The sequence below is a fragment of the Cydia amplana genome, chromosome 15 (genome assembly GCF_948474715.1).
Source record: "Cydia amplana chromosome 15, ilCydAmpl1.1, whole genome shotgun sequence".
In the NCBI taxonomy this organism is placed as follows: Eukaryota; Metazoa; Arthropoda; class Insecta; order Lepidoptera; family Tortricidae; genus Cydia; species Cydia amplana.
Window position 1 is genome coordinate 1,082,984 of NC_086083.1, and position 12,215 is coordinate 1,095,198.

At 41.7% G+C, this 12,215-nt stretch overlaps 1 protein-coding gene across 1 annotated transcript in view; it reads left to right on the forward strand.

Moving 5' to 3' along the window:
- The window catches only part of LOC134654758 (neurobeachin-like), a 336,665-nt gene that overhangs the window by 115,328 nt on the left and 209,122 nt on the right, over positions 1-12,215 (forward strand). The window contains exons 21-25 of the mRNA XM_063510228.1: positions 3,981-4,160; positions 4,922-5,017; positions 6,043-6,150; positions 7,580-7,727; positions 11,936-12,133. Of these exons, the coding sequence (XP_063366298.1) occupies positions 3,981-4,160; positions 4,922-5,017; positions 6,043-6,150; positions 7,580-7,727; positions 11,936-12,133 (730 nt within the window). The remainder of the gene's footprint in view (positions 1-3,980; positions 4,161-4,921; positions 5,018-6,042; positions 6,151-7,579; positions 7,728-11,935; positions 12,134-12,215) is intronic.

Here is a 12,215-nt window from a genome sequence, read left to right on the forward strand (position 1 = left end):
CATAGCAATTTTGGGTCTTATGCCCCATCTTGCTCCTGCCATGCGACAGCATGACCACATGGCCATTTTGTGTGATGTTTCTCAGGTGAGGGTTCCAAGTTAACTTTTGGTCGAAAGTGACCCCTAGGTACTTGACCTCGTCTGAGAATGATATTATTTGTCCATTAAGTCTTGGTTCTGTGAGCTTTTCGAGCTTCCGTTTTCTTGTGAATGGTACTATCACGGTCTTGCTCGGATTAATGGACAAGTCATTTTCTCGACACCATTTGAATATGGTGTTTAGAGCTCCCTGCATTATGTTCGATATCGTGTGGAGGCAAGGGCCTTTGACGATGACTACAAGGTCGTCGGCATATCCTTGTGTGTCATAGTCTTGGCCTGACATGATTGCAAGAAGTTGGTCCACTGCTAGGGTCCATAAGAGTGGGGATAGAACGCCTCCTTGTGGGCACCCTTTTGTGGTATAAAATTCATGCTCTATAGTATTGAGGGTTAGAGTGGCTACTCTATTGGAGAGCATGCTATGTACCCATCTGGTGGTGGTTTCGTCTACTCCCTTTGATTTCATACCATTAAGTATGGTCTCTGTGGGCGTATTGTCGAAAGCACCCTCGACATCAAGGAACGCACATAGAGCGGTTTGCTTGTCCTCTAGGGTTTTCTGCACCTTGTCAACCAGGTCAAGTAGGGCAGTCTCCGTAGATTTTCCCTTTTGGTAAGCATGTTGATTTACGCTTAGTGGTCTTTCCACAAGGTATTTGGCTCTAATGTGCTGATCAATGATTCTTTCCATCGTTTTGAGTAGGAACGATGTTAGACTAATCGGTCTAAAGGATTTAGGCTGTGAGTAGTCCTTTTTCCCTGCCTTTGGTATAAAGCGTACCTTGATCCGAGTCCATTTATCTGGTATAATTCCCCACGAGAAGCTTGCTCGGAATATTCTGGCCAGATGTGGGAGGAGGAGGTCTTGTCCCTGCTGTAAAAGCGCCGGAAACACTCCATCTTCTCCCGCTGATTTAAATGGTTTAAATTTTCCCAATGCCCATTTAATTTTGTTTGGTCTAAAGATGTTAGTTGCCAAATTCCAGTCGATATTGCGTACCCTGTGGATTCGAGGGTTCCTTTGGGCGCAAAGTTGTGTATTACTGGTTGAGTACGAACCGGGGAAGTGGGTGCCTCTGAGCAAGTCCAGAGTTTCCTCTTCTGTGTTCGTAAATGTGCCATCTGGCCTTTTGAGGAGACCAAGATAGTTGGTTGGTGTCTTGGAGAGTATTTTGTGAATTCTCGCACCTTTATGAGTTTGGGCAATCTCTTCACAGAACCTTCTCCATGACCTTCTTTTTGCTTTCCTGATTTGTTTATTATATTCAGTCAACGCTTTACCATACCTTTCCCACCCATTCGGCGTGGTCGAGTGATTGAATATGCGACGTGTGGACCTGCGAAGGTTTTCTAACTTTTTGTTCCACCACGTCGTTTTGTTAGTAGTTTTTACCTCTTTCAGCGGGCAGGCTTGTTCGTAGGCCCTACGTATGCCTTCAGATAATAAGTTAACTGCCATGTTGAGAGAGTCTTGTGTTTTTACATATTTTGGGACATCCTTTAGACGGTTTTCGAGGTCTGCCTTATAGGCTTCCCATGACGTTTCTTTTGGATTCCTGCGTGTGAGTGGTTCCCTACCTAGAGAGCCTTTAACACTGAACAAAATATGTCTGTGGTCCGACATTGAGTTTTCGCTACTGACCCGCCAGTCGGCTAGGCAGTTTGCCGCCTTTTCAGTAGCGAAGGTTATATCTAATACTTCTTGCCTAGCTCTAGTTACGAAGGTGGGCGTGTTGCCCTTATTCAACAAGTGCAGACAATTGGTAAAGATGAATTGGGATAGTAACTCACCCCTTTTGTTGATTCCAGTGCTCCCCCAGATGGTGTGGTGGGCGTTGGCGTCACATCCCACAATAAGTTCCGCCTTTTGTGCCTGAGCGTACTCTAGCACTTTAGTCAGTTCTTCTGTGGGGTCTTGCTTCTCTCCGGGCAGGTAGGCGGAGCAGACTATTACCTTGAGTGCTCCTCTCCCTTTGAGATCGACGTAGGCAGCTACTTGATCTTCACTGCATAGTTCTGTAACAGGCAAGAAGTTAATATTTTTGTTAAATACGATGCAGGCTCTCGGTTTGGTTCCTTTTTCGTAGATTAGTACCTTTCCTGCTCTGTTCAGTCCTGATGCCATGGACTTGGTGTTGATCCATGGTTCTTGTATGAGGGCGATGTCCAGGCCATTTTCGCCAAAAAGTTTTTCTAAGACCGCTGTGGCCGCTATGGCGTGGTGGAGATTGGCCTGGAGGAACATCACCCCCCTACCCTCGATTGCGTCGTTTTTATTTGCCACCGCGGTGGGCACTGGTGCGCCCTTGGTGGCCCCCTCTGTCCCCTTTACCCCTTGGGCGGTTGTTGCCCCTGGATCCTCCCCGGTTGGCGAGAAACCGCTGCAAGCCCGATGGTCCTGGTTTGGGATTGGATGTTGAGGAAGCCGCCCGTTTTGGACCTGTAGGCACCTTTCGGGCAGGCTTTTGGGATAGGGTGGTGGGTACAGTAGGGTTTGCATCTTGCGGTGGTGGGTCTTGGGACGGTTGAGTTTCTGGCTGTTGGGTCTTTGGTTGGCCCTTTAGCCGAAACTGGACCTCCCGGAAACCTAAGTTTGCCTTTAGGCCCTTTTTTTGTAGACTCTTCACCGACATGTCGTCTAGAGATAGGGTTACCATAACCCCACTCTTCTCGACTTTGGTGTGGAGAATCTTCCAATACTCTGTGTACAGCCCCTGGTTCTGTGCATAGAGTAGAGATAGCGACTGTCTTACCTTGGAGTCGTCTATCTCTGGGATAAACACCATCCCTATATTAGGCTTGGGAAGCTCATTTTCAGGGATGACCCCGAGGTTGGCTTCCGGCCACGGTTTTAGGGAAGGTGTTATTTGTTCAAGCCAGGCTTTTGATCTTTGGTCACTACAGGTGATGAGTAACCAGCCTGGCTTGTATGCGTAACCCTTGAACTTTGGTCCCTCGTCCATCTCCAGAGTCACAATCTTTTGCAAGATGGTGTTGCAGAGGGTCTCCAATTGCGCGACACTCATCGGCTTGGAGTCCTTGATTCCGACTCGGACTTGGCTGAGGACCTCGTTGTAGGGTTGTGGCGGTTGGGGTTGGGTTGGGGGGGTCACAGTCACCCTTGGGTTCTTGCAGATGTTACCCTGCGGTGACTTCTCCTCCGAACGCGGCCGTTTGGTCGATTTTGGTTCAGGTCTGGAGTGTGTGGACCCGAACTTGTGCCCCATCTTTTTAAGCTCCGCGAAGCTCTTTGCGGACAGTTGTAGCGCCTCCTCATGCGCAATTCCCAGTCCTCTAAGAGCTTTGTAGCGGCCCTTCGCAGAGCCCGCCAATTTCTTGACGGACTTACGTGTTTCAGGGTTGGGAGCCTCCGTTGGGTTGTTTGGGCAATAAGTATCGCTCCTTTCAACCGTGTCGGCGCTCTCCACTCCCTCCATGGCTTGCTCCGATGTTTGGGCAGAGTCTTCCGCACCTACCATCAGGGGCATTAGTTCCTGGCATAGGTCTTCCAGGGTACCTTCAGTTTTTTGTTCTTTAGCGTTCTCCATACAAATACAAATCTCTCCGATAGGTATCTAGATGTAGCAGTTTTAAACTTTTTGCACTTACATAATTCATTATTATTTTTTGTGGCGTTCCACAAGGCTCTTATTGGGGCCTTTTGTCTTAAATCCGTAATTTAGACGTGATATGGCTTTTAAATCGCCTTTCTAGCAAATAAGTAACACACACACACACACACACATATTTCTACTAATTGTTGCAATTCTGTCAAATAAATTCACTGCAACGTACTTACTGAAAATTTCGGATGGGATTTTGTTAGAGCCAAAAATGTTTTTCTATGAAAATACGATTCATACGCAATTCTTCAACAGAATGAACTCGACGTGATAGAGCCCACACAAGGCATGCCAGTAGAAGTGGCAGTGACATTCCTACAAAGACTAGTCAGCATGGCCGATGTGCTCATCTTCGCCAGCGCTCTCAACTTCGCCGAGCTTGAGGCGGAGAAGAACATGTCCAGCGGCGGGATCCTCCGCCAGTGCCTTAGACTGGTGAGAACTCCTTCTTAGCTTTGCTACCCTAGTACTTTGACATTGAATTTTATAATAACATATTTATATTTTATAGGGCACAGCTGACAAATATTTATTTAAGATTTTCCCTCTCTTAAAGAAAGAATGACGTAATAGTTTAGACAGAACTTACTTCTCTTGTAAATAGTCGAGTTAATAGTATATTAATAGAATTATAGAGCAAGTTATCGTAGTAAACTATATACTTATGTACTTCAAATGTTTTGTTTATTAGATTTCGTTTGAAACTTTCTTTGAATGCCAAACTCATATTCCTTGCCCTGTGTATTTTCTGGAATACAGTAATAAGTTAATAACTATCACTTCATTTCTCCAAGTCGGCATTTCATGAAATACCCGATTATAGACAAGCTAATTTTATCAGTAGAAAAAGGAGCAAAATAAGAATCATGATAATACGCGCCAAAATGTTCCATATTTGGGCATTATTCTAGTGACAAATTTGTTTCCCAGACTTTAGTATTCAATCATGGATTCATTGTCTTATGGGCTCTAAAGACGTAGCCGATTTGCATGCGGTTTGCGGCTTTTAATCGATCGATTGAATTGTTGCAATTATTGAAAATCGCATGCGATTTATTGCAAGGTCTGTGGAGTTCACAATTACGAGTATATTCTAGTGGCTGTTGATTTTGGCATTCTTCTACCACTTCTAGTTGATCGTATAGCGTTAGACTAGCGATACTAGACTCGTCGTCTAGACGTATGTGTGTGCGTAGGTGTGCACGTGTGCAGTGCGCAATTGCCTCGAGTGCAAGGAGCGGCAGCGATACGCGGCCGCCCGCGCCGCGCGGCAAGGCGACTCTTCGCCCAAGGTAATATACTGACTTTTCACTCTCACAGGGTAGTTACTACCTGTTATAACACTTATAACCGCCAATCAGAACGCGACGCGGCTCAAAGTTATGATGGCCGCTGAGTTTTGAGCGTTAAGCTCCTACAGTTTCATGTCGGCCTGGTACATTTGGTTTCACTAATTGATTTCTTTCGGGCTAATTTCGAGTAACGGTGGGGGGTAACGCCAAACCCATAAATTTGGCTTTAATAATACATTTTTGGGCTTCTTTAAACAGTGGGGTGTCTTTCGAATAGGTACTTTTTTAAGATACAATGTGGATAATGCTTTTCACCTTGCACAAGCTTTAAAATACGATATAGATAAGTGGATAGGTGCATCAATTTTTTGTTGCAATCGACACAACACACGCTGCACTTTGCATGGTAAAGATTCTATTCTATCATCTATCTATGCTTATTAAAAACATCATTGTTTCAAGACACAATCTAGACTTCTTCATAGCATGACATATCTGTTTTATATTATTTTTTGATTTGTCATTAAAATTCACACCAGTATTTAATGTCATCATCTGTTTTGTCCCATTATTGCCTCAATAGGTATCAAAATCTTAATTAATTTTACAAGAGTTGGAATCTCTAAGCAAAATCGTGCTTCGATCATGCTAGAATGGGATAATTTATGTAGGCTCCGTCCGTACGGCTCCGTACAATACGGTAACTGAATGTCAAACGTCAATGTTTCAAAAGACAACGCCATCTACTTCAGCTGTGAAACTCGGGAGCGCGATTCTTTCTTAGATTTTACAACTCTTGTACAATCAGTATATGTACAATCAGTAACTCTTTGATCTGTGGAAAGGAGATATTTAATAAAAAAAAACATATCGCGGAAAAAAATTAAATGGTAACTATTGCTAAAGACAGCACCTCAAAATACTCTTACATGTTAATCACTAACTTCATAAGAACAACCGTAATCAAGATTTTCAATAAGTGTCCATTATTTTGTTTTATTTACATTTTTTGTGAATGCTTATAGAGCGTGGTCGCAAGCTTGGCGGACACTTCGAGTCCTGTCAAAGACCCAGAAAGGCTACTTCAAGATATGGACGTCAACCGACTGCGGGCCGTCATCTATCGAGATGTGGTAAGTTTAAATATGATTTTTATTTCAATGGTGTTAAGGTTCAAATTTTAACGTCTCCAGTTATAGTAGCCGCAGAAACTGAGGATCGGGGTCATACTATCTCTCTCATTCCTGCTACGATCACGCAAGTGTGAACGAGAAGTTTTACGTCATGAGTTTGATTTGCTGATAGAATAGTATACCTACCATCATCTTCACTATTAACTGTCAATTTGTAAGCCTTATTGCTAGTAGCCAAGGTCCATGATCTTTAAGCAAGTTCGAGTTACATGTGTGTTCTCAGTAGAAGGATGAGATTTTTTGTAGCGTTTATCATTTTTAATTTTGCTCCATGAGTGTCCTCATATCCTGGTAGGATGCCCTTTTGAACATAAATTTAAATAATAACTCCCTTTTCTGTCTTTCGTCTACCTGTTTACGACCCTTTTTTGTGTGTGGGTGGAAACATTTTTTTGACAATGTTTGCCCTTTTGCGTCTTTTCTCTTTCTTAGTTATTTTCTCCTAGTCTTGTGCGGTTCCATAATGCATCTTATTAAGATGATTCCAACAGATTACGCTCACAAAATGCATAATCGATTTACGTTACCTCGACTATATTGTGTCTATTAGTTTGACAGTTCTATGGCACGGACTTCTGTCTGATTCTTGGACACCATTTTGAAGTCGAGCCCTTAAAGGTTCTCATATTATTCCTCTTCTGCATTTATATTACCCTGGTGGTATGTTCCAGTTCAATGATTAACAACAAAAGGCTCTAATCCCATTATGCTTTTTTTGGTTGGTCCTTTTTTTCAAATCTTCATCTATTCGTTTTAAACGTCTTAACTATTTCTTTTCTCCTGGTCCTACGTACCGTATATTACGTCCGTATACGTCGTAGTTTGTGTTGATCATTTGGAGTTTGGTGTTTTGGTGCCTTTTATTTATTCTTCCTCTAGCCTGCTGAAACGAATGATGTACGCTATCATCTATAGGGATGATAATGTTAATGAATTAATGATACAATAGTCGTCAGTTAAATGCGTTTCTGTTTGTATAGTTAAGTGTATATTAGATATACGCAAGGAGACCAATTCGAACGTACATTTAACATTTGAATATATAAATAATGCCATTTAGTTATCATTTGCGCGTGCTTTTCGCTCGTCGTAGGTACTTGTCCGTACATTCTTGCAGGATAATAAAATGACATCATACTGATATCAAAATGAGAGTTTGACATGGCTTAAAGGTTATTGGACCATAGGAAAAAGCCAAGCATACAAAAATACGACGATACACCAACAACGAAACTTAGTAACATTATAAATTCTTATCTCCTATCTCTAAATTATTTTCTCCTACTTCGAGAACGATATTAGACTACGCTGCTTTTGGTCTCCTGACATTTGGCGCCATTCATAATCTGTGGATTTTACCTTATTCCAGGAAGAGACGAAACAGGCGCAGTTCCTCTCGCTCGCCATCGTGTACTTCATCTCCGTGCTCATGGTGTCCAAGTACCGCGACATACTCGAGCCGCCCGCGCATGCGGCGCAGGAGTGCGCGCGCAGGCCACACCATGGCCACGATCACGGTATGATGGAAACTCTGTATTGAAGATGTTGTCGCGAGTGGTATGTTTGCTGTAGATTGCGCGCTTTACGCGAGCGTTGCATGAGTTGCGTCACTTCGACGCGCAATCTAAAGCAAACATGCGTACATAATCGTTGTGGTGTCCAAGTACCACGACATACTTTGACCACACCACGCGCACGACTTGATGTCAAACTTCGAGTTTTGAAGATGTAGTGTTAGATTTTTGTTATTATTTGTGATTAATTTAGCAAAACAGAGCAGCAGACGACCAAACCATTTAGGATAACGGAAGACCTTTCGACATATATTTCGGATATTTCGACAAGTCTACAAATAAAATAATGTTTCTTAAAAAAATCATTTGTTAACTTGATCGCGACTAAATGAGATGATACATGATGAATTAAGAGATCTTCTCGTATAAGCTACGAGTAAATAACATGGCTTAGTGACGTGGCAGATTTATTGTCAATCATCATATTATTATCCGTACTGGGGCATGGATTATGTTTCGTTGTTTTATCGTGTTCTTTGCGTAGGTCATAAAAATCTCGGTAACATCACGTTTTTTAAAATAACAAATACAACAAAGACGGTATAATCGCAACAGATCAAAGTCAGAAAGTAAATAAAAACAACGTCGGTGGCTGATCGTTTGTGCAACAGAAATATTCTTTTTTTTTGTACTCTTTTTAAATGACAGAGCGGCTAAGGTGCATTAATTTCACTAAACCTAGGTATAAAGATGCGAAACCGCTTGTTCGACGACGGCGTATTGCGATTCAATTTAGGTACAGTCAGCAGCACAAAAGTTACTAAGCAGGCCAGGTGTTCAAAATTATCTTGACGTGACTTTATTGATAAGAGAATAAGAGCGTGTCAAGGTGATTTTGAACACCTCGCCCGCTTAGTAACCTCTGCTGCTGACTGCAGATGTATGTTTATGGATTTTTTTCGGAAGTGCATCGACACATCTTTGGGTATTAGGAATATTCAATACCTTTGCGCATGAATTATGAAAATAGATGTATTTTATTTTACCATAGATTCTGAAACCTACCTTGTCTATTTATTCGTATTCCAACTAATCCGACTATAACTGAACCTGTACATATTTCTATTTATTTTAAACGTTACAGTTAGACGAGTAATGTGCACTATGTATGTAAGCATCCTGTTATGTAGTAGAGTACATACTACATCTAAGACACATATTAATTCATTATACTTCTTTATCCTTCATTCATAGTATCGTATCCGATTTATTTAGTATTTACGCCATTTCCTTCGCCTTTTAAGTTTTATTTGCTTTATCGCACTAATGTTTAAGAAAATTTATATTGGTATTTACATATACATATTATGTAAATTCGAATTGTTAGAAATTTCAGTCAGTAGGTACCTTGTACAGTCGCTGTCAAAATTGATGAATTTAATGGAACAGTGTAGGGAATAATAACTGATATAAACTTTCACGATTCTTACTCATTATTATTCACAACGTCGTTGTGAATAATAATAGGGAATAATCTTCTTATAACATTTTCGTGATTGCAATTTTCATATAGTGTACCATGACTTCATTGCTACCTACGAGGGGCGTTCAAAATATTCTCGGTATTGATATCTTACAACCTCTTCTAAAATTTCTTTCGTTACTGGCCACTAAGGTTTATTCATTGACATTAAAAAAAAGTATAATTCGAACCGAGATGTTCTTTTGTTTTTTTGCAATTGCTGAACAAACATGAACATCATGTGGGAATTGACAATGTTAACTAAATTAGAACATCGATGCGTGATAAAATTCTTGACAAAACAGGGTAAAAATCAAAAAACCATAAAAGAGGAAATGGATTGTGTTTACCGTGAGTCTGCTCCTTCTTTATCTACCATTCAAAAGTGGTCAAGCGAGTTTAAACGTGGAAGGGAGAGTGTTGAAGACGACCCTAGACCTGGCCGGCCTGTAGTAGCTACTTCACAAGAAAATATTGATAAAGTGGAAAAACTTATATTGGAAGATGGTCGAGTGAAGGTAAAATCTATAGCACAAGTAACCAATCTCTCTATTGGTACCGTACATGATATTATCCATGACCATCTTAATATGTCAAAAGTAAGTGCAAGATGGGTTCCGCGAATGCTGACTCGGCTTCAAAAAGACATGCGTGTAGCTTGTTGTTCCGATTTTATTGACCTGTGCGGTGAAAATCCTGATGAGGTGCTGCAAAGAATAGTTACTGGAGATGAAACCTGGGTTCATCATTATGACCCAGAGAGTAAACAAGAGTCCATGCAGTGGCACATTAAGGGTTCAGCTCATCCCAAGAAGTTCAAGGTCATCCCTTCAGCTGGCAAGGTCATGGCCACGATATTTTGGGATTGTGAAGGAGTATTACTGATCGATTATAAAGAAAAAGGTGTAAATATCACAGGACAGTACTACGCTAACATTCTACGTCAATTAAAGGATGCAATCAAAGAAAAGAGGCGAGGAAAGTTAACCAAAGGTGTTATGCTTCTGCATGACAACGCCCCCGTCCATGCTGCTCATATTGCCAAGGCAGCTATTGTTGAATGTGGGTTTGAAACTGTTACTCACCCACCGTATAGTCCGGACTTAGCCCCCAGCGACTTCTTTTTGTTCCCCAATCTTAAAAAGGATCTGCGTGGAAATAAATTTTCCGATGATGAAGCATTGAAGGCGGCAGTGGAGGAGCATTTTTACACCAAAGATAAAAAATATTTTTATGCAGGATTAAAAAAAATAATTGATCGATCTTTTAAGTGTATGAACATAGGGGGGGAGTATATTGAAAAATAAAAATATCAAACTTTTCGTACTTGTTTGTTTTCATTCTCATACCGAGAATATATTGAACACCCCTCGTACTTATATACATAAACCTAACAAAAGAGTCTATCAAAGCTCTGTTATTGGGATAAGTTGACGTAATTCAATGACAGTAATTTGACCTACATGTTTTGAAAATTGTTATCATACATTTTTATTTGTTTCAAAGATTTTACTCAGTTAATAATCGCTTAATTATACTTTACCACGGACGTCCGCGACAACGATATGTTTTATCGTCACAATAAAGTGAGGGACCAAAATGTATGTCGTTTTATACATTAACGTTGACATTGACGTCTACGGTATGGAGGGTAGAGGTAGTACCTTCATACCATAACCGTTCGCAGTAATAGAAGAGTCTACATAAAATCTCATACGTTTAAGTCCCCTGCTTTATTGCGATGGTAAAACCTGCCGTTGTCATGGACGTCTACGATAAAATATAAAAGCGACATATCCGGGTTATAATTTTTATCCATTGGTGCATTTGACCGCGGCGGTACGCAAGGCAGTTCAGGCTGTGTACTCAAGTGTGTCGTTTCTCCTTTTTTTCACGCCGCTTGATATCGCGTCACTCGGGGGACACTGGTAAAATTGTCTACGACACTCCGTCGACACTCGACACTCGTTCAAATGATTTCTGTATCTGCTTGATTGTTTGTGGCAATTCTATTTATTGTAATCGTATGTACTTACGCGTCCGGCCGATCTTTACACTTTTTATCCCTTTACTTCTTTTCTTTTCTAACATCCTGGTCCTTCTCCCGTGTATCATACCCATAAATCACACCTTTCGTCCCCTTTTTTTCTCTTTCATTCGCGCCTCCTTTTTTCTATCTACATCTTTTGTGAACATTTCTTGTTTGGGTTGGGCGGCACCTTTTTTTTAATGCCCTTTAAATAACTTCTTCACCTTTTCTCATCCCCTGGTCCGTTTCGACGTCATAATGCGTCACAAAATTCATTTTTAATGACTATCACCTAATTATCTCATCTTAAAAATCTTCCTTCCTTACCTGCACCCTGCACACAATGCACTAAACCTTTTAATCTATCTCCGTACTTCTTATCTCCTGGTACACTCACGTGCGCATTTACCTAATATCATCATCATTCCAAACTTGCGCACACGCATTCTCTTCAAACTCAAACACTTGACGCACTACAATCAACGTTCATGTGATTTTATCATCCAAATAATGACTTACGTACATACTCTTCAAAATCCTTTTCACCTTGGCAACATCCTTCCCCTTACGTATCTCCCCTCCCCTCGCACATCCTAAATAAATCTCAAAATCCTTACTTACACTCTGACGCACTATCAATACATCCCCCATACTCCTAACCTCCTGGTACCATCGCGTGCGCGTTCGTGGGTTTCCGTGGGGGCTCGGCAGGCTCCCGCCCGCTGTTTCCTCAATGGTCGCACCACGTGTACCCGCAGTTCCTGCCCGGTGCGCACCCCGCCCACCGTCCCGCGCACGCGCACTGCAAGCTCGACTGTCACGCGCACGCACGCATCGGTAGCTACCGCCCGCACGCAGGTAACGCGCTATAGGCGCGGCACTGCAGACGCAAATGCTCGTTTCCCGTTCACGTTGAATCCGAAAATGTCTGATAGATGTA